General features: G+C 35.8%; 1 protein-coding gene across 2 annotated transcripts in view; it reads right to left on the reverse strand.

Moving 5' to 3' along the window:
• Positions 1 to 9,470, reverse strand: part of LOC102285162 (UDP-glucuronosyltransferase 2C1-like) — a 38,023-nt gene extending 28,553 nt beyond the window's left edge. The window contains exons 1-3 of one of the 2 annotated variants that reach the window (XM_070372958.1): positions 8,750 to 9,470; positions 4,229 to 4,377; positions 2,555 to 2,686 (exon numbers count right to left, since the gene is read on the reverse strand). In XM_070372958.1, coding sequence (XP_070229059.1) covers positions 2,555 to 2,686; positions 4,229 to 4,377; positions 8,750 to 9,470 — 1,002 coding nt within the window. The remainder of the gene's footprint in view (positions 1 to 2,554; positions 2,687 to 4,228; positions 4,378 to 8,749) is intronic. The other variant, XM_070372959.1, reaches the window with a different exon arrangement.
• Between the last annotated feature and the right edge of the window lie 14,779 nt (positions 9,471 to 24,249).

Genomic DNA, 24,249 nt, shown 5'->3' on the forward strand with positions numbered 1-24,249 from the left:
CCCAGAAATAAACCGATGCATCTATGGGTACCTTACTTTTTACAAAGGAGGCAAGAATATACAATGGGGCAAAGACAGTCTTTTCAATAAGTGTTGTTGCGAAAATTGGACAGCTACATATAAAAGAATGAATTTAGAACAATTCCTAACACCATAAATAAAGATAAACTCAAAATGTATTAAAGAGCTAAATATAAGACCAAAAACTATAAAACTCTAAGAAGAAAACATACACAGAGCACTCACTGACATAAATCAAGGCAAGATCTTCTATGGTTCACCCCCTAGAGTAATGGAAATAAAAATAAAAGTAGACAAGTGAGACCTGGTTAAGCTTAAAAGCTTTTGCACAGCAAAGAAGCTATAAACAAGGTGAAAAGACAGCCCTCAGAATGGGAGAAAATAATAGCAAATGATACAACTGACAGAGGATTAGCTTCCAAAATATACAAGCAGCTCATACAACTCAAAACCAAAAAACAAACAACTCAATAAAAAATTGTGAAAAAGACCTAAACTGACATTTCTCCAAAGAAGACATATAGATGGCTAACAAACACATGAAAAGATGCTCAACATCACTCATTATTAGAGAAATGCAAATCAAAACTACAATGAGATATCACCTCACATCTGTCAGAATGGCCATTATCAAAATGTATACAAACAATAAATGCTGGAGAGAGTGTGGAGGAAAAGGAAACCTTTTGTACTGCTGGTCGGAATGTAAACTGATAAAGCCACTATGGAAGACAGTATGGAGATTCTTTTAAAAACTAGAAATAAAATCACCATGTGTTGTGTTTTAAGTTGCTAAATTGTGTCCAACTCTTGCAATCCCATGGACTGTGCCTGCCAGGCTCCTCTGTCGATGGGATTCTCCAGACAAGAATACTGGAGTGGGCTGCTGTTTCCTTCTCTAGGGGATCTTCCTGACCCAGGAAACGAACCTCGAGTCTCCTGCATTGCAGGCAGATGATTTATCAACTGAGCTATGAGCCCTGAAGAAACCAAAACTGAAAAAGACACATTTATCCAAATATTCATTGCAGTACTATTTACAATAGCTAGAACATGGAAGCAACCTAGATGACCATTGACAGATGAATGGATAAATAAATTGTGCTACATATACATAATACGATATTACTCAGCCATAAAAAAGGAACTCATTTGAGTCAGTTCTAATGAGGTGGATGAAACTAGAGCCTATTATACAGAGTGAAGTAAGTCAGAGAGAGAAAGATAAATATTGTATACTAATGTATATATATGGAATCTAGAAAGATGGTATCAAATAATTTATTTGCAGGGCAGCAATGGAGAAACAGACATAGAGAACAGACTTATGGACATGGGGAGAGGAGACGAGAGGATGAGACATATGGAGAGAGTAACATGGAAACTTACATTACCATATGTAAAATAGATGAAGTGAAGAAGTGAAGTGAAAGTTGCTCAGTTGTTTCTGACTCTTTGCGACTCCATGGGTATAGTCCATGGAATTCTCCAGGCCAGAATATTGGAGTGGGTGGCTGTTCCCTTCTCCAGGGAATCTTCCCAACTCAGAGATCATACCCAGTTCTGCTGCATTGTAGGGGGATTCTTCACGAGCTGAGCCACAAGGAAAGCCCAAGAATACTGGAGTGGGTAGCCTATCCCTTCTCCAGAGGATATTCCCGACCCAGGAATCCAGCCGGGGTCTCCTGTCTTGCAGGCAGATTCTTTACCAGGTAAGCTATCAGGGAAGGCTGTAAAATAGATAGCCAGTGGGAATTTGCTCTATGTCTCAGTGAACTCAAGATGGGGCTCTGTATCAACCAGAGAAGTAGGATGGGGAGGGAGATGGGAGGGAGGTTCAAGAGGAAAGAAACATATGTATACCTATGGCTGATTCATGTTGAGGTTTGACAGAAAACAGCAAAATTCTGTAAAGCAATTCTCCTTCAATTAAAAAATGAATAAATTTAAAAAAGAATCATTATTTAGGGTTGCTATTTAGGATCATTTTTAGGATTAATTTTCTAGGATTATTAGAAGAATATTTATATTTAGGATTATTTTTAGAATCTAAGCTCTTGGTTTCAGGTTCAACAAGGACTCATGTTCAAAAAAATAAATCATAAGGAAGTATAGTCCCAAGACATTCTGTGAATCGAGCCTATTATTTTCATTATCTTTTCCTTTATTCTCTGTCATGTTATTTGCAACTTGTTTATATGCTTCAGATTTAAAGAAAATATAAGAACATCCAAAAAAAGTTAGATTACATGGATGCCTTAAAACATATACACAAAGCTGACTGATCATTTAACAATAGCAAATGATTAAGTTTTAGCTCGTTATTTAAGGAAAATACTGTAATAGATTTTCCTGTGAATAATGCCAGTTTTAAAGCAAGGTAGCAATCAAATATCCCCTTTTAACATTTATACTTTTTCTTTAGAGTTCACTTAAATTGACATTACCAATATCAATAGCCTTTTCTATGCCTTAAAAGTATACTTTTATAGAAGTTTTAAAACAACTGTCCCTGAAAAAAATATTATCTGACCTTCTGTGGAATCTGGGCAAGGGCTGATGCAATCATATTAGACTTTTCTTCTGAGAGGTTTTTGATCATTGACCCCAGAGTAAACACCACGACTCCATCTTTTCCAGAGCTTTGAACAAACTCTTCTAATTCCTATGAAGAAAACAGTGTTTGTAATATAAAGCTTACAGTTATAATAGATGTCACACTTTTTTCTCAATGTGTCTGAATAATTAGAACAATTCTGTACTTTCACATGTTAATGATTTGACTGTAAAGAGATGACCTGAAATCATTTCTTATTAAACAAATTAAAAATTATTTTTACTAAAGGCTCATTTAGTAAAGCATATTTCAGGTATGTATGTTTCTGTGCCTGCATGTTTGTGTTTGCAAATTATTGACTGCCTGTTATCTTCTGCCATTTGCTGAACTCTTGACATGTATCATTTAGCTTACATATATGGTAATTTTATGAGATATGTATACATTTGCATATCTCAGTAAGGTTAAGTAATTGTCCAAGCCTACACAACAGTAGGTGGCAGAGCAAATTTCTACCTTTAAGCTAAATAGTTCTGGTGCTGCACTTTATATTTAGTCTTAGAAGATAATAAGATTATCTTTCATTTTTCTGCTGAATCATGGTCAGCACAATGACACGATTTTGGTATATTAAATTTTCCCTGTTTTCTAACTTTCAATTTTCTTTTATTTTGGTTATATTTGTTTTTTATATAAGCTTCCACAAACACAATCAGGAATGAGGTAGCCAAGTAACTCCTGACCAGACAAGTAATGCAGAAATACCTATAAAACACACTCTGAGGGTTATAGGAATATAGTAGAAATATATAATTTTGAGTTAAAAATAAAAACAGCATATTCAATCATACTGAAATAAAAAGAAATATTTTCATCCTATATTTAAATACTAGCAAAACTATGTTAATTAAATAAGACAAGAAAAAATACGTGAGACTTAAAATGGAAAGCCAGGTAAGAGATTTATTTTCAGGGATTTCTCACATGGTTATGGAGGCTGGCAAGTTTAATGTGCAGAACAGCCCATTAGGCTGGAGACTCAGAGAAGAGCCACTGCTGTAATTCAAGTCTGAAGGCTACCTACTGGCAGAATTCAGTCTTTTGTTATATTCACATCTTCAACTAATAGGATGAGGCTTATCCACATAATGAAGAGTAATTTGTTTACTCAAGGTTCACATATTTAAAAGTTAATGTCATCTGAAAATAGCCTTTCAGTAACTTCCAGAAAAATGTTTGTCTAAACAGCTGAGTACCTAGCCAGGGAAATTAATACATAAAATTACCCATTACACTATATTTACAGATGACTTGACTTAAAATATAATGTTATCTTTATTTTCAATTATAGCATGGTATTCTTGAGATACTAGAAAATATTTTAAAATGTATATAAAATAGATTTTCATGAATAGTGAATGGACTTTGAACAAGAAAAGAAAATATTGAGCACTACTTCAATCAGATAATAATACATAATCCAAAATAATGGTATTCACCTTTTGACTGTAGTGTATAGCCTAAGAAAATAATGACCATTAAATTCTATTCTGTATTCTCAGTTTGCAGATCAAATCTTAATAATAGTTAACTAGAAATCATTTAAGAGATAAACACTCCTATAGGAAAATAATAAACATGTTTAATTACCTTAGGTAGGGGCTTTGCAGGCTTGCAGTGCAGTCCTCCAACAAATTCAGTATTAGGTAAATAGGGCTGAGGAAATTCAAAATCCCAGTAACTTCGAAACAACCACATGTCAGCTTTCCCCATAATCTCACATAGTGTGGTAGGTTTTCCTGAATAAAAATGAAGGATAATAGAGGGAAAACAATCTGATATGGTAAATGGAAGATATTTCTCCACCTAATTTTCTAAGTAAATTCTTGAAGACCAATACTGAGCCTTTGCAACCCAGCTTATGTATCAATTGGCCTTTTACCCTGAAGAGGACACAAGAGTCAGAATATGAAGAAGTAAGCACAGATATAAGTATGGAGCAAAACCAAAAGCCTGTTGCTTTCTCTCTGTCAATGGAGTCTTTCATCTTGAGCTAAGCCTGTGCTTCTAGTAAGTTTAAGAAACTTAGGCAATGATCCTCAGCCTTCTGTAGTAGAGTCACACCTTCTGAAATTCCAATTTATCTCATCCTCATTGCCCAAAAAGTCTCTGACTATGTTTAAAATCAACTTGTGTTTTATCCTTTTTTTCCTACTGTTTTCAAGTGTGCTGTCACAAAAAATTACATCCTGAATACTTTTAGTACAACTCTTAAAGTGATTGTTTCCTTTGCTATAGTAAAGGAAAGTTCTTATTTTACAAGATTTCATCCTCTTTGGTAAAGATATTGTATTGCACAATAATCTGGTGGTGAAATATTTGCCATTTTGACATATTTAGTTAACAAACAGTACAAAAAGGGTTTCTTTGAACTGAATTGGAAGCCAAGTGAATATTTACAGAATAAGAACTCAAATTAGTGACCCTGAATTGAATCATCTTCCTTAGTTTCAACCAGAGTTTCATCTCTGAATTCTATATATCTACTGCTGTATACCAAATCTTATCCAGAATTTTGGTGTCCTTTTGAAATATGTGCTCTGTGTCACCAATAGGAGGAAACCATAGCTATCTTGTTTCTTACTACATGGCTTGTTGAATATTCTCCTTGATGTCCTAAGTGTGCTAAGGTTTTTACCAGAAACATATAAGGGATTTTGAACTCCTAGGAAGATCTATCTGCATAAGAGACCAAGGCAAATCTCAGTAAATGAAGGGCTTGACTCTGGTGATTACAATATCCAGTTTCATACTCAACACATATCTTTATGAAAATGTGTGCACACTTTAGGTTGTTGTTTGTTTTTTAATTTTCTCTAACTTTTGAGTTAAAACACATTGAAATTAATTGTTAACGGGCATATTTTTGTCTGGTAGAAAATATCATTTCCCAAATTATGATTTTATTGCCCTACAGCATTTTTTTGGACCATTTTTGTATCTAACCTAGTGCTCTTATCCTAAAATTACTTTATCCCCCAAGAGGTTTATAAATAGTTTCTCAATTTTTTGAAATTAATGCTGTCTTTCTGGTTTATTCATCAATTATTTGAACATATCTATGACATATTTTAATGAAAAAAATTATATATTATGAGTTATACTTTTAAAATTGAAAAACATACTTGGAATGCATTGTATAATGATGATTTTAAATTCTGAATAGCCAATTGCATCTATATCTTGTAGCATTTTAACATATATAAGTAAAAGAAATGCATTTCTTCTATTTACCAAGTATTTAATTCTTCTTCTCAGATTATTCTAAGTTGCTAAGAACTATGAAAGAATCAGGGATAGAGTAATACCCTATCACTAGAAAAGATGTCCCTAAACTGAGTGTCAGACTGCTGGGACCAGAAGTAAACCAGTTCAATCCAGTTGAAAGACTTAAATATAAGACCTAAAACCATAAAATTCCTCAAGGAAAACAAATGGGAAATAATTCTTGACACTCATCATGGCAGTGAATTTAAAATGTAACACCTAAAGTATAAGTAACAAAATTAAATTAAAAATTAAAAATGAACAAGTGGAACTGCTTCCAATTAGAAGGTTCTGCACACTGCACAGAAAAAGAAATGATCAACAAAATAAGAAAGGAGCCTATGAAAATAGAGAAAATATTTGCAAACCATATGCCTGTGTAGGTGCTGCCACCTAAAATATAGAAGGAACTCACACAATTCAATAGCACAAAAACAAATAATTAACTTTTAAAAAGTTAGCTGAGGAACTGAATAAACATTCAGTTAGTCAACAAGAATCTGAAATGGTGCTCAACATTACTAGTGACCAAGAAAATTCAAAGCAAAACCACAAAGAATTAACATCTCATTCCTGTTAAGAGGGCTATCATCAAAATGACAGGAGACAAATGCTGGTGAGGAGGTAGTGAAAAGAGATGAACAAATTTACACTGTTAATGCAAATGTAAATTGGTAGAGCCAATAAGGAAAATGTTATGGAGGTTCCTAAAAATTTTAAATTAACTTGATTTTACCATATGATCCAGAAATTCTACTTATAGGTATGAAAATAGGAAAAAAAAAAAACAAAACAGATCATTGCACTCTTAAGCTCATTGCTGCAGTATTTACAATAGCCAAAATCATGGAAATAATCTAAGTGTTTATAAATACATGAATAGATAAACAAAATATCATTACAGATAGAATGGAACATTATTAAGTCATGAGAAACAAGGAAAACTTGCCATTTGCCTCAACATGGATGGACCTTGAGGATATTATGTTAAGTGAAGTAAGACAGGGAAATATATCACTTATATGTGGAATCTAAGAGAAAACAAAACTAAAACAAACTATAGACATTGAAAAAATTGGTGGTTGCCAGATGCTAGGGTTGTAGCATGGTCGCAACAGGTAGTTGAAGGTGGTCAGATGGAACAAAGTTCCAGTTCTAAAGTAAGTCATCTAGTAATTTACAGCATGGTGACTATAGTTACTAATACTGTATTGTGCTAAGAAAGTAGATCTTTTGAGTTCTCAGATAAAAACCCATTTAGAACTATGTGTAGTGATGGATATTATCTACAGTTATTGTGATTATTTCACAATATGTAGAAATATCTTATCATTATGTTGTATACATATGATGAAACAAAATTATTTTAAGGCAGGGAAAGAAATATTTTGCATAAAAATTTCTCTGCCACTTGAGTCAGTGCCCAGCACTCCTCGTTTTAGTGTGCAATGTGCTTCTGCATTATGTATTAACTAGATCCTCATAGAAGACACAGGAAAGTTTACTCTACAAAAAAGTAATTTCCTCCTGGCCCCAGCAAGGTAACTAACTCCTTGGGAGGTAACATTCCTTTCCTAATCCCTTTAGGCGTCACAATGACCCACTACTCACTTTTTAAGACTGCATAAACTGGCAATATATTGCTTTAATGGATGACTCTTTCATGTATAATCCTTTCCCTCAAAAATTTATATAACAGTGCTTTGACTTCTAACGTGCAGAACATTCCTCAGATCTTCCTAACAGACTTTCTCCAGGGTTACAATCCTCAGATTGGCTCAAATAAAATTTTCCATTTCCTTCTTAAGTTGACTCGATTAATTTTTTGTCACCAACTGAAACTAATACAATGTTACATGTTAGTAACACCTAAAAAAAACCAACTAAATGATGTAAAAAAGTACTGCTTTCTCAAAAGTAATTTACCTTATGCAAAATTTATTTAACATAATCACATAAAATAATAAAAAATAAATTATTCAAAGGAAATGAAAGAAGGGGTAAATGGACTTTCGTGAGCTCTTCCACGAAAGTTTTTTTAGTTACTGAAAGCTGGAGGATCTCCACATTATCGGGAACATTGGTATGATCAAATCAAGTAGAGAAAAACTTTGTGCTCAGGGTCAAAAGTCACTAGTTCACCTCTAATGCAATTTTAAATAGAACAACAGAAACAAAACACCGAGGTGATTTACAAAATCTGGAAACGTGGTCCTTTAGAAAAAAAAAAAAATTTTTTTTTTACACTTTAGAAGACAAGAGCAGATGAAACCAAACCACATTATTTATTTTCTAGTTTCATGCTAGAAAATTATTTATTTTCTAGTTTCATTGCAAACCTGGCCACCAATTAAACATTCCTTCACAGGACATAAATATAAAGTCTTAGGAAGAGCAAGTTAATCAGAAAGAAAACAGGCTGAGAAAGACGAGAAACAAAATTCAGAGAAGTAGTCCAGGTTTATGGAAATTAAGCACACTGTCAGATTTGGATTTTCCAGACACTCCAAGAAATCATACATAAATATAGAGAATATTCCTTCTCGGAGATATATTTGGGGTTCCCCTGATGGCTCAGATGCTAAAGAATCAGTCTGCAATGCAGGAAACCGGGGTTCAATATCTGGGCTGGGAAGATCCCCCGGAGGAGGGAATGTTATCTGTATTCAATCATATAACACAAAACCAAAAAAAGAGTGGTATTATTTCTTAAATTCAAAACAGTGTAGCCACAGGTGCTTGGATCTTCTTCTAAAATATATTTTGTAAGTTTTCATACAGTCAGACAAATATTTACATTTTTATAGGCTATAAGAATACTTATTATATACATATTTCTCTTACCTAAAACCTTGCTGTAATACTCATCCCATTCTGGAAATATATAATATGAATATATCATGTCACTCACTGTATACAGTAACCAGTTCTGCAGCCTCTGTATAAAAGTCATCTTGTCTGTCAGTCTTGATGTGACACCGGGAACATATGAAGAAGGCATAGGAAGCCCAGCACACAGTCTTTCAATGACATTCCCATAGAAAAACCGAAAAGTGTATACAAATGGAATATTCAGGAGTTCAGCCACCAATTCCCCACAAAAACTTAAAGGGTCAGCAATACAGACATCGAACTTAGCTGCCTGTAGCCTGCTGAGTAACTCCTTGTTTGTGATAGCACTGTCACACACTCTTTTGTTTGTTAATAAAAATCTTCTGCCTATATTTGCCAGTTTTATTTGCATTTCCCACCATGAAAGTTTTGACAGTTCAAATGTAGCTTCATAGAGAATGGTATTGAGCTCTTCCATGAAAGTTTCTTCAGTTACTGAAAGCTGGAGGATCTCCACATGATAGGGAATCTTGGTACGATCAATCAGAAGACTTTGTGAAGGTACCAGGACAGTTATCTCATGCCCACGAAGGTGAAGCTCTTCTAGAATAACTTGTAAATTAATCCAGTGACTAAAATCCACAGGCCATACAAGAACTTTGCCTGTCCTTCCAGAGTCAAGGAGACATAGATGCACCATGAAAAGGATGCAGAAGACTTTCACAGTCTTCATGGTTAACACTTGATCAAATTAAATCTGGGTTTAAACCAAATGCATGAAACACAATCCAAAGATCTCTCCTTAACAATCCCAATCAGTTTATAGTGGTTGGGCTGAACTTTGAAGTGTGTACTTTGTATTATGGATTAAAATGAAAAGTAACTGCTTTGATGGAAAAAAAAAAAAAAAAAAAAACTCAATACACTGAGTTAGGAAATATATACTCAGGCTTAAACACAAATCCATAATAATTTCTAAGTAATGCTAGAAAATCCAGCATTATGTGATTGCATATTCTCTTAAGGCTAAAGTTTTTAAATTTTTTTGTTGTATTTGAATGTTCATTTGAACAGGAAGATCTCTGTAGTGTTTCTTTTACTGATAACTCTGCCAGATATTGTAGGTATGGAAGGGATCATCACTTACTGCCAGAAATATGCATACTTTAAGAGATGTTAAAGCAGGAGATTTATTTTTAATTTTAATTTTATATTGTATTATAGTTGATTAGCAATGTGTTAGTTTCAAGTGTACAGCAAAGTGATTCAGTTATATGTATATATATTTTATATATGGTTTTTATTTTTATTCTTTTTAAAATTTCTATTTTAAATAAAATACATATTTTAAAATCTTTTTAAAATTCTTTTTGCATTTACATTGCTACAGAATATTGAGCAGAATTTCCTGTGCCATATAGTAAGTCCTTGTTGGTTCATCTATTTTAAACAGTAGCTTGTATATGCTAATCCCAACTCCCAATTTATTGCTCCCCCCACCTTACCTCTTTTCTAACCATAAGTTTGTTTTATAGTGTGTTAGTCTGTTTTTGCTTGTAAACAAGTTTTGGTGTTGGAGAAGACTCATGAGAGTCCCTTGGACTGTAAGGAGATCCAACCAGTCCATTCTAAAAGAGATCAGTCCTGGGGGTTCTTTGGAAGGACTGATGCTAAAGCTGAAATTCCAATACTTTGGCCACCTCATGTGAAGAGTTGACTCATTGGAAAAGATTCTGATGCTGGGAGGGATTGGGGGCAGGAGGAGAAAGGGACAACAGAGGATGAGATGGCATCACCAACTCGATGGCCATGACTTTGGGTAAACTCTGGGAGCTAGTGATGGACAGGGAGGCCTGGTGTGCTGCAATTCATGGGGTCACAAAGAGTCGGACACGACTGAGCGACTGAACTGAACTGAACTGAAGTTCATTTGTATCTTTTTTTTTTTAGATTGCACATAAAACAATGTGATAGTTGTCTTTCTCTGTATTCCTTATTCACTTAGTATGATACCTCCAGGTTTATCTGTGCTGCTGCAATATTTTGGAGATTAATCCCTTGTCAGTTTCTTCATTTGCAAATATTTCCTCCCACTCTAATGGTTGCCTTCCCATTTTGCTTATGTTCTGCTTTGCTGTGCAACAGCTTTTGAGTTTAATTTGATCCCATTTGTTAGTTTTGTTTTCATTTCCATTACTCTAGGAAATATATCAAAAAAAGATATCATTGTAATTTATTCAGAGAATGTTTTGGTGTTCAGTCTTACATTGGTCTTTAATACATTTTGAGTTTATTTTTTTGTATGATGTCAAATAATGTTCTTTCATTCCTTTACATATATTTATCCAGTTTTCCCAGTGCCACTTATTGAATAGCCAGTCTGTTCTCCATTGTAGTCTTGCTCCTTTGTCATAGATTAATTAACAATAGGTCTGTTGGGTTATTTTTGAACTTTCTATCCTGTTTCATTGGTCTATGCCTCAGTACCATACTGTCTTGATTCTGTAGCTTTGTAGTAGAGCCTGAAGTCAGGGAGTCATCTTATTCCTCCACCTCTGTTCTTCTTTCTCAAAATTGCTTTGATCATTCAGGGACTTTTCTGTATGCATAATTTTTTAAAATTGTTCTAGTTTATGAAAAATATACTTGGTAATTTGGTAGGGATTGCATTGAATCTGTAGATTACCTTGAGTACTATAGTAATTTTTATAATATTGATTCTTCCAATTCTTTCCATCTTATTGTGTCATCTTTATTTCATCAGTGTCTTATCCTGTTCAGAGCACAGGTCTTTTGCTTCCTTGGTAGGATTATTCCTAGATATTTTATTCTTTTTGATGAAATGATAATGGGATTTTTTCTTTAATTTCTTTCTGATTATTCATTGCTGGTGTATAGAAATACAACAAATTTCTGTGTGTTAATTCTGTATCTTGTTTATTTAACAAATTCATTCCTAAGATCTAGTAGCTTTGCATAGCATCTTTAGGAGTTTCTATACATAGTATCATGTTTTCCATAAACAGTGATAGTTTTATTTCTTTTCCAAAATTTTTATTGGTGTATAGTTGCTTTATATTGTTGTGTTAGTTTTTGTTGTACAATAAAGTGAACCAGCTATATTTATACATATGTACCCTCCCTCTTGGACCTCTTTGTGAACCCCCATCCCACCATCTAAGTCACTGCAGAGAACCAAGCTGAACCCCCTACACTATACAACAGGTTTCCACTATTTATCTGTTTTACACATGTTAGGGTACATAAGTCAAACCCAATTTCCCAATTCATCCCCCTCCCAAGTCCACGTGTCTATTCTCTATGTCTGCATCTCTACCCCTGGCCTGCAAATAGATTAATCTGTACCATTTTATTTTTTAGATTCCACATGTATGCATTAATAAATGATATTTATTTTTCCTCTGTATTACTTTACTCCAAATGACATACTCCAGGTCAATCCACCTTTCTACAAATGATCCAGTTACATGTCTTTTTGTGGTTGAGTAATATTCCATTATATATATGTACCACACCTTCTTTATCCATTCATCTGCTGATGGGCATTTAGGTTGCTTCTATGTTCTGGGTATTGTATTAGTAAATAGTGCTGCAATGACATTTGAGGTGCATATATCTTTTTCACATATGCTTTTCTTAGAATATATGATCAATGTGGAATTGCTGATCTTATGGTAATTCTATTTTTAGTATTTTAAGGAACATGTATATTGCTCTCCGTAGTGTCCGTATCAACTTACATTCCAACCAACAATGCAAGAGGGCTCCCTTTTCTTCATTCTCTCTCTAGCATTTATTGCTTGTAGATTTTCTGATAATAGCCATTCTGAATGGTGTGAGGTGATGCTGTTTTTCAGTTGAGCAGTCCTGTCTGACTCCTTGCAACCCCATGAACTGCAGCACATTAGGCCTCACTGTCCTTCCCTATCTCCTGGACTTTGCTCAAACACATGTCTACTGAGTCACTGATGTCAATCAACCATCTCATCCTCTGTCACCCCCTACTCCTCCTGCCCTCAGTCTTTTCCAAAGAGTAAACTCTTCACATCAAGTGGCTAAAGTATTGGAGTTGCACCTTCAGCATCAATCATTTCAATGAATACTCAGGGTTGATTTCCTTTAGGTTTGACTGGTTTTATCTCTTTGCTGTCCAAGAGACTCTCAAAAGTCTTCTCCAGCATTAGAATTAGAAAGCTTTCATTCTTCAGTGTTCAGCCTTCTTCATGTTCCAAATCTCACATTCATACATGACTACTGGGACAACCATGCTGCTGCTGCTAAGTCGCTTCAGTCGTGTCTGACTCTGTGCGACCCCATAGATGGCAGCCCACCAGGCTCCCCCATCCCTGGGATTCTCCAGGCAAGAACACTGGAGTGGGTTGCCATTTCCTTCTCCAATGCATGAAAGTTAAAACATGAAAGTGAGGTCGTTCAGTCGTGTCTGATTCCTAGCGACCCCATGGACTGCAGCCCATCAGGTTTCTCCATCCATGGGATTTTCCAGGCAAGAGTACTGGAGTGGGGTGCCATCACCTTCTCCAGGGACAACCATAGCTTTGACTATATGGGCCTTTATCAGCAAAGTGATGTCTTCACTTTTTAATACACTGTCTAGGTTTGTCATAGCTTTACACTCAAAGAGCAAGCATCATTTAATTTAATGACTGAAGTCACCATCTTCATTGATTTGGGAGCCCAAGAAAATAAAATCTACACTGTTTCCACTTTTCCCCCATCTGTTTGCAATGAAGTTATGGGACCAGATGCCATGATCCTAGTTTCTTGAGTGTTGAGTTTTAAGCCAGCATTTTCATTCTCTTCTTCCACTTTCATCAAGAGATTCTTTATTTCCTCTTTGCTTTCTGTCATTATGAGTTAGAACTTAAACATAACTTATATTTTATTAAGCATAGTGAGGAAATGAAAGCATTTATAGCTTGTAAATCAAAATTTCTCAACCATTATAGAAAGTTTGTAGAAATAAACTTTCTTTATAAAATATTTTACACATGGAATGAATATTTTCTCTATGGATGGAAAGAAATCCTGGTGAATCTGCATCAATATAGAGGGCACGTACGCAGCTGTTGTGGTTTCCCTCCATGAAGAATCGTGGTTTACATCTGAAAATTACATTAAGTGTGAAAGGTAGATACCTGAATTTCATGGTGTCATTTTGACACTGATATTATATATGAAGGAAATACATCTAAATGTATGAAGGACTATTTTGGGGGAAAATAAATGGCAGTAACTGAGAATGAGAGATAGGATCTCAGTATATCTGGCAAAGTTTAGAGAAAGAATCTAGAACCATGGTAGAGCTGGAATGAGATTCAGAAGCAAAGAACCTGGGGAGAAAATAAAATTGAAAAGCAGAAGAAGGTAGGCAGCAATTCATGTACCCTGCAGAACTTATGTTTTCTGCTCTACAGGCAGCAGATCCTTCTAAATCCCAACTTTATTACCATTTAGAATATCACAGTTGATACTTCCATTAATTTAGGCAATATGGTCAATCTGAGTCTGCAGGAAAATTATCTCTGGTAAAATATATAGAACATAGTAGAAGCAAATGTTTCCCTTATCATAAAAGGCAAGTAAGTTTAACAATCAAAGCATGACACTGCATGAATAGCTTTTTTTTATAGCATATAGAGCATGACCTTGTGGTTATATATATATATATATGTGTGTGTGTGTGTGTGTACACACAGGAGCAAAGAAACTTGTGTCTACCTATTAGCATTAGCATTTTAGATTATCATGATCCAGAAAAACTTGAGCAGGATTTCATAATATAATCACACGTGAATTGTTAAGTAAAGATATTTTAAAGCATGTTACTTTAACTATGAGAGCCAGAGGTCATGAAACTCCAAATAAATAGTTTTTATTAGCACTTAAACTTGAAAAATGTAAATTTTACAAAGGTTTAGCCTTTGCATACCTAAAATTATTGTCAGATTTTTAATATAATGAATATAATGATGTATATATGTGCTAAGTCACTTCAGTCACGTCTGAGTCTTTGCAACCCTGTGGACTGTAGCCAGCCAAGCTCTTCAGTCCATGGGATTCTCCAGGCAAGAATATTGGAGTGGGTTGCCATGCTCTCCTTCAGGCAATCTTCGCGACCCAGCGATCAAACCCATTTCTGTCTCCTGCTTTGACAGGCAGGTTCTCTATCACCAGCATCACCTGAAAAGCCCCATAATGATATATCGAAAAGTAAATATTTGTGTTTTAGAAAAGCTTTGGCTAGAAGATAGAATATATGCATTTAGTTGTCAGAGTGATTCTTTTGAATAAACTCAGAAAATTCAGAAATGAGATACCTAAATCCTGAGTTACTTAAATTCTTTTATGTTAACACTATTGTATATTAATGAAAAGCAAAGAGATATCTTGAGTTTGGCATAAAATGACCAAAGATTAAGCTATGATTTAAAGGCTATTATAGAGATGGAGTACAAGATGGAGGAGGAGTAGGTAGGTGAGGAGTACATCTCTCTCCATGGCACATCAAGAATACACCTTCAGACATGGCAGTGCATGCAGAACACCAGCTGAGAGTGGACAGGAGTACCTGACCAGAGGGAAAGAATATATAGAACCACGCAAAACTCGGTAGGATGAAGAAACTAGGGAGAAAAACAGGAGTGTTAGTAGGACTGGGCTTGCCCTCAGTGGGTGGAGGAACTGAAGCAGGGGTCTGATCTCCACATCAGGGCAATTGTCTGGGTCGGAGGACAAATATTTAAGGCTGAGAGTGAAACAGCTGATCTGTGGCAGCCTAAATGGAATGAGAATCAGACAGCCCTTGCTGCAGCCATACATACCCAGACAGGGATGCAGGTCCCCTGGAAGGTGCAGCGGCTGGGAGCTGGGGTTTAGGGATTGCGGAGCAATCCCAGGGCTAGGGTTGCTGTTGATTGTGGAGAGATGAAATGAGGGGATATGAGGGAGGCGATTGTGGTAGGAAGTGCCTGTGGAGGAAAGCCGGGCAGCCATGGAAGCAAGGCGATACTGCTGGATCACGCATAGCGGGGGTGGAGCCATCACCATAGCTTCTCTCTCCGGACATGCCAGCATCAGCAGCTGAACAATAGAGAGGCTGGCCCATCAAATGCCTGATGCACTGAACTATAGAGTAGGAACCTACCTAGAGTTCCACTTTAAGTGCCTGATGCACGGACCTGATGAGTAGGACCCCAGCCAGGGGGGCCACTCTATGTGCCTGACGTGTTAAACAACAGAGAAGGGCCCTAGGCAAGAAAACCCTCTAAGTGCCTGAATGGGGAGAGCTACAGAGAAAGAATTCTGAGGCCTTCTGATCACCAGCTATAAGAGGCTCTAAAAAACACTCTGATGGGGCCATAACTCCAGTGGCGGAGGCAGTCCATGTCCCTGCACACTTGGTGCCCCCTGGATCCCTGCAAACTAAGCAGTTGTGCCACCTTCATGCTTAACCCTCACTGGGGCACAGCTGTCACAGGCAAAAAAAAATCTTGTGTGTATGCACACAGTGTTGCTTTGGTTGTGTCCAGCTCTTTGTGAACCTGTGGACTGTGGCCTGCCACACTTCTTTGTCGGGGTTGGGGGGAGGAGGTTCTCCAAGCAAGAATCCTGGAGTGTACTGGCCAATACTGGTTGCCATACCCTTCTGCTACTGCTGCTAAGTCGCTTCAGTTGTGTCCGATTCTGTGCGACCCCATTGACGGCAGCCCAACAGGCTCTGCCATCCCTGGGATTCTCCAGGCAAGAACACTGGAGTGGGTTGCCATTTTCTTTTCCAATGCCTGAAAGTGAAAAGTGAAAGTGAAGTCATACCCTTCTAGAGCATTATATTTCCTGCTTCCCTAGCCAGCAATTCCCCTGAGTACCTGGTGCAGCCAGAACCCCAGCAACCCAAGCAGCAGCACTGCCTCCACACCTGGTCCTGATGGGGGCAGACACAAGTCCTCCAGGGAAGCCTCAGGAGCAAACTCCAGTGGCTACCCACATGCAGAGGTGGAAATAAAACCACAATTGAAACCCAGGCAGTAGTGAGGCTAAGGAAGAAGGCCTAAAACCTTCCCACCAGCTGTACAAACGCCAGATTAAATCCACACGATCAACTAGGCAGGCTCTGGGTCTATGGAATATAATAAAGGACATTGAGAGCTCCCACAAAAGAAAATGCACTAGTTCTGATAGCTGTGGACATTGGAGGCAAGAACACACAGGACTCGTACCAGATTAGAATCTGAACTACCCCAACTGTGACTCCCAGCAAGGAAAAGGACTCTGGCAGTTATTGGCACTATGAAATCTAATTAAGCTTTTGAGCTTTTTTATTTTTTTTAAGTCACTTTTTTTTTTTTTTTTTAATTGCTGTATTAAAACTCTTCTTCTACATTGGGCTTTTGCAGTTCTGTGGAGCTTTCCTTTTTTTGTTGTTTTCTTTCTTCCTTTTTTTTTTCTTTTTTCTTCTTTAATTTTAATTTTTAAATATATTATTATATTTTTTACATTTATTTCTTTGCTTGATTTTCTATTGTTATTTTCCCCTTGCAGTTAATTTTTAATGTATACAAATCTTTATCTACCTCTATTTAACTTTGCATATCTATTCTTTCATTTTCTTCTTTCTTCCCTTTCCTCTCAACATATTTGTTAGTTTTGTCTTCATTTATTCCCCTCTTGGCACCTTGCTTTAGTTTTGCTTTCCAGTTTGTGCTTTATTTAGTTTTGCTCTTAACTGGTAGATGTAATTTTTGGTTTCCTTTGTTTGCTGGGTCAATCTACTGTACTTTATTTAGTTGGACTGTTTTGATTTTGCTTGTGGGTGTATATGTATATATGTATATTTCATTATTTTAAATATTATTTGCCTGATTTTGTAACTGCCATCCATCAGGGATTCATTTTTGATTTCTCTTTTTGGGGTATTTGTTTTAATCTTACTTAATGCCATAACAAACCACTTGTGGAATCTTCATTCCTGACCAGAGATCAAGCCCTGAGACTTTGGAGTGGGAGCATTGACTCCAAGACCCTAGACTACCAGAGAACTAACCTTAGGGAGTATCAAATAGTGAGAACTCACACAAAGGAAACCACCTGAATGCAAGACCCGGCATCACCCAACCACCAGTAGCACCCTGTACATCTAAACAACAAGCAAAACAAAATACAAACCCAGTCATCAGCAGACAGGATTAACACCTCTCTCAACCTTGTCCATCAGAGGAAAAGCAAACAAACCAAAAAACAATTCCGCACAAATCTCACTCTATAAGCTTACACAAACCACTGGACCAAGCTTAGGATGGAAGAAACCAAAAGGAAGAAAGAATTCAATCTTGAGGCCATGGAAAAGAAGACCTCAAACACAATGAGCTAAAAAAAAAAAAAAAAGAGGAAAAGGCAGAGAAATACTACACAATGAAGGAAAAAACTAGAAACACAGAAGTCCAAATAAATAATGAGGAAATAGGCAAACTACCTGAAAAAGAATTCAGAATAATCAAGTAAAGACGATCAAAAACGTTGAAAACAAAATGGACAAAGTACAAGAATCAAATAACAAAGAACTAGAAGGATTAAAGGATAATCATACAGAGGAAAACAGCACAATTACTGAAATTAAAAATACTCTAGAAGGAATAAATAACAGAATATCTGAAACAGAAGAAAGAGTCAGTGAGCTAGAAGATAAAATGGTGGAAATAACTTCTGAAGAACAGTATAAAGTAAAAAGAATGAAAAGAAGTGAGCATTCCTATACACTAATAATGAGAAAATAGAGAAATTAAGGAAACAATTCCATTCACCATTGCAATAAAAAGAATAAAATACTTAGGAATATATTTACCTAAGGAAACTAAAGACCTGTATATAGAAAACTACAAACACTGATGAAAGAAATCAAAGTGGACACTAATAGATGGAGAAATATATCATGTTCATGGATCGGAAGAATCAATATAGTGAAAATGAGTATATTACCCAAAGCAATCTACAGATTCAATGCAATCCTTATCAAGCTACCAATGGTATTTTTCACAGAGCTAGAACAAATAATTTCACAATTTGTATGGAAATACAAAAAAAAACTCAAATAGCCAAAGCAATCTTGAGAAAGAAGAATGGAACTGGAGGAATCAACCTGCCTGACTTCAGGCTCTACTACAAAGCCACAGTCATCAAGACAGTACGGTACTGGCACAAAGACAGAAATATAGATCAATGGAACAAAATAGAAAGCTCAGAGATAAACCCACACACCTATGGACACCTTATCTTTGACAAAGGAGGCAAGAATATACAATGGAGAAAAGACAATCTCTTTAACAAGTGGTGCTGGGAAAACTGGTCAACTACTTGTAAAAGAATGAAACTAGAACACTTTCTAACACCATACACAAAAATAAACTCAAAATGGATTGAAGATCTAAACATAAGACCAGAAACTATAAAACTCCTATAGGAGAAGATAGGCAAAACACTTTCCGACATATATCACAGCAGGATCCTCTATGACCAACCTCCCAGAATATTGGAAATAAAAGCAAAAATAAACAAATGGGATCTAATTAAAATTAAAAGCTTCTGCACAACAAAAGAAACTATAAGCAAGGTGAAAAGACAGCTTTCAGAATGGGAGAAAATAATAGCAAATGAAGCAACTGACAAACAACTAATCTCAAAAATATACAAGCAACTCCTACAGCTCAATTCTAGAAAAATAAATGACCCAATCAAAAAATGGACCAAAGAACTAAATAGATATTTCTCCAAAGAAGACATACAGATGGCTAAGAAACACATGAAAAAATGCTCAACATCAATCATTATCAGAGAAATGTAAATCAAAACCACAATGAGGTACCATTTCACACCAGTGAGAATGGCTGCAATCCAAAAGTCTACAAGCAATAAATGCTGGAGAGGGTGTGGAGAAAAGGGAACCCTCTTACACTGTTGGTGGGAATGCAAACTAGTACAGCCACTATGGAGAACAGTGTGGAAAATCCTTAAAAAACTGGAAATAGAACTGCCATACGACCCAGCAATCCCACTGCTGGGCATACACACCGAGGAAACCAGAATTGAAAGAGACACATGTACCCCAATGTTCATCGCAGCACTGTTTATAATAGCCAGGTCATGGAAGCAACCTAGATGTCCATCAGCAGATGAATGGACAAGAAAGCTGTGGTACATATACACAATGGAGTATTACTCAGCCATTAAAAAGAATACATTTGAATCAGTTCTAATGAGGTGGATGAAACTGGAGCCTATTATACAGAGTGAAGTAAGCCAGAAAGAAAAACACCAGTACAGTATACTAATGCATATATATGGAATTTAGAAAGATGATAACGACAACCCTGTATGCGAGACAGCAAAAAAGACACAGATGTATAAAACAGTCTTTTGGCCTCTATGGGAGAGTGGGGGGTGGGGGGATAATTTGGGAGAATGGCATTGAAACATGTATAGTATCATATGTGAAACAAATCGCCAGTCCAGGTTTGATGCAGGATACAGGAAGCTTGGGGCTGGTGCACTGAGATGACCCAGAGAGATGGTATGGGGAGGGAGGTGGGAAGGGGGTTCAGGATGGGGAACACGTGTATACCTGTGGCAGATGCATGTTGATGTATGGCAAAACTAATACAATATATTAAAGTAACTAATAATAAATAAATAAAAAAAGAAAAATAAAAGAAAAGAAGTGAGGATAATCTCAGAGACCTCAGGGACAATATCAAATACACCAACATTCGAAGTATAGGGGTCCCAGAAGAAGAAGAGAAAAAGAAAGGGTGTGAGAAAATTTTTGAAGAGATTATAGCTGAAAATTTCCCCAACATGGAAAAGGAAAGAGTCAATCAAGTTCAAGAGACACAGAGTCACTCAGGATAAACCCAAGGAGAAACATGCCAGGACACATGCTAATCAAACTAACAAAGACTAAACACAAAGAAAGACTATTAAAAGCAGCAAGATGTATAGAACAGTCTTATGGACTGTGGGAGAGGGAGAGGGTGGGAAGATTTGGGAGAATGGCAATGAAACATGTAAAATATCATGTAGGAAACGAGTTGCCAGTCCAGGTTCGATGCAATGCTGGATGCTTGGGGCTGGTGCAACGGCCCAGAGGGATGGTATGGGGAGGGAGGAGGAGGAGGGTTCGGGATGGGGAAACAGTATACCTGTGGCGGATTCATTTTGATATTTGGCAAAACTAATACAATTATGTAAAGTTTAAAAAAATAAAATAAAATTGAAAAAAAAAAAAAAAAGCAGCAAGAGAAAAGCAACAAGTAACATACAAGGGAAATCCCATACGTTTAACAGTTGATCTTTCAGCAGAAACTCTTGCAGGCCAGAAGGGAATGGCAGGATATATTTAAAGTACAGGAAGGTAAAAACCCACAGCCAAGATTACTGTACCTGGCAAGGATCTAATTCAAAATTGATGGAGAAATAAAAAGCTTTTTAGACAAGCAAAAGTTAAGAGAATTCAATAGCACCAAACCAATTTTACAACAAATGTTGAAGGGACTTATATAGTCAATAAATACAAGAGAAGAATAAGATCTACAAAATCAGCTCCAAATAATTAAGAAAATGGCAATAGGAATACACATATCAGTAATTTCTTTAAATGTAAATGGATTAAATCCTCAAACCAAAAGACACAGACTTTCTGAATGGATATAAAAACAAGACTCATATATATGCTGTTTACAAGAAACCCACTTCAGACCTAAAGATATATATAAATTGAAAGTAAGAGGATGGAAAAATATCTTCCATCAAATGAGAAGTAAAAGAAAGCTGGAGTAGCAATTCTCATATCAGACAAAATAGACCTTAAAATAAAGAATACTACAAGAGACAAGGAAAGACACTACATAGTGATCAAGGGATCAATCCAAGAGGAAAACATAACAATTGTAAATATCTATGCACCCAACATAGGAGAAGCTCAATAAATAAGACAAACACTAACAGACATAAAAGGAAAAATTGAAGTAACACAATAATAGTAGGAGAATTTAACACCCCACTCACACCAAAGGACAGATCATCAAAACAGAAAATTAATAAGGAAACATAAGTCTTAAATGATACATTAGATGAGATGGATCTCATTGATATCTTCAGGACATTCCATCCAAATGCAGAAGAATACACCTCCTTCTCAAGTGCACGTGGAACGTCCTCCAGGATAGACAACATCCTGGGTCACAAATCAAACCTCAGTAAATTTAAGAAAATTGAAATCATATCAGTCATCTTCTCTGACCACAGCACTAGGAGACTAGGTATCAATTAGAAGAAAAAAGCTGTAAGAAACACAAACACATGGAAATTAAACAACACGTTTCTAAATAACTAACAGGTTACTGAAGAAATCAAAAGGGAAATAAAAAAAATTCTAGAAACAAATGACAATGAAAACATAACAACTCAAAACCTATGTGATGCAGCAAGAGCAGTTCTAAGAGGGAAGTTTATAGCAATACAACCATACCTCAAGAAACAAGAAAAACATCAAATAGACAATCTAGCTTCACACCTAAAACAAGTGGAAAAAGAAGAAGAAGAAGAAATTAGTAGAAGGAAAAAAATCATAAAGATCACAACAGAAATATGTGAAAAAAAACATGAAAGAAATAATAATAAAGATTAATAAAACTAAAAACTGGTTATTTGAGAAGATAAACAAAATGACAAACCTTTAGCCAGACTCATCAAGAAAAAAAGAGAAGAATCAAATCAACAAAATTAGAAATGAAAAAAGAGAGGTTACAAAAGACAATGCAGAAACACAAAGGGTTGTAAGAGACTATTAGGAACAACTATATGGTAAAAAAGTAGATAGTCTGGAAGAAATGGACAGATTCTTAGAAAAGTTCAATCTTTCAAGACTGAACCAGGAAGAAATAGAAATTATGAACAACCCCATTACAAGCACTGACATTGAAGCTGTGATTAAAAAAAAAAACAAAAAATTCCCCCAAATCAAAAGCCCAGTACCAGATGGCTTTACAGGAGAGTTCTATCAAACATTTGGAGAAGATATAATGTCTGTCCTCCTAAAACTCCTTCAAAAAATTGCAGAGGAAGGAACACTTACAAACTCATTCTACAAGGTATCACCTTGATACCAAAACCAAACAAAGACAACACAGAAAAAAAAAACTATAGGCCAATATCACTGATGAACATAGATGCAAAAATCCTCAACAAAATTTTAGCAGACAGAATTCAGCAAAACATCAAAAAGCTCATACACCATTATCAAGTTGGGTTTATTCCAGGGATGCAAGGATTCTACTATATAGAAATCAATCAATGTGATACATCATATTAACAAATTGAGAGATAAAAGCCATATGATAATCTCAATAGATGAAGAAAGAGTCTTTGACAAAATTTAGCACCCATTTATAATGAAAACTCTTTTAAAAATGGGCATAGAAGGAATCTACCTCAACATAGTAAAGGCCATATATGATAAGCCTATAGCAAACATTATTTTCAATGGTGAAAAACTGAAAGCATTCCCTCTAAGATCAGGAAAAAGAGAAGGGTGTCCACTCTCATCACTATTATTCAACATAGTTCTGGAAGTCCTAGCTATAACATTCAGAGTAGAAAAAAATAGATAAAGGAATCCAGATCAGAAAAAAAGAAGTAAAGCTCTCACTGTTTGTAGATGACATGATACTGTACATGGAAAACCCTAAAGATAGTATCAGAAAATTACTAGAGCTAATCAGTGAATTTAGCAAAGTTGCAAAATCAATACACAGAAATCACTTGCATTTTATGTAATAACACTGAGAAATCAGAAAGAGAAATTAAGGAATCAACCCAATTACCATTTCAACAAAAAGAATAAAATATCAAGGAATAAACTTACCCAAAGAGACAAAAGAACTGTACACAGAAAATTTTAAGACACTGATGAAAGAAATCAAAGATGACATAAACAGATGGAGAGACAGTCCATACTTCTGGATAGGAAGAATCAATATTATGAAAATGACTATACTACCAAATGCAATCTACAGTTTCAATGCAATCCTTATCAAATCACCAATGGCATTTTTCACAGAAAAAGAACAAAAAAAATCACAGTTCATATGTAAACACAAAAGACCCCCAAATAGCCAAAGCAGTCTTAAGAAAGAAGAATGGAGCTGGAGGAATCAAGCTTCCTGACTTCAGATTATACTACAAAGCTACAGTCATCAAGACAGCATGGTGCAGGCACAAAAACAGAAATATAGACCAATGGAACAAGATAGAAAGCCCAGAAATAAACCCATGCATATATGGGTACCTTATTCTTGACAAAGGAGGCAAGAATATACAATGGGACAAAAACAGCCTCTTCAATAAATGATTCTGGAAAAACCGGACAGCTACATGTAACAGAATTAATTTAGAACACTTTCTAACACCATACAAAAAGATAA

Source organism: Bos mutus, chromosome 6 (assembly GCF_027580195.1).
Source record: "Bos mutus isolate GX-2022 chromosome 6, NWIPB_WYAK_1.1, whole genome shotgun sequence".
NCBI lineage: Eukaryota > Metazoa > Chordata > Mammalia > Artiodactyla > Bovidae > Bos > Bos mutus.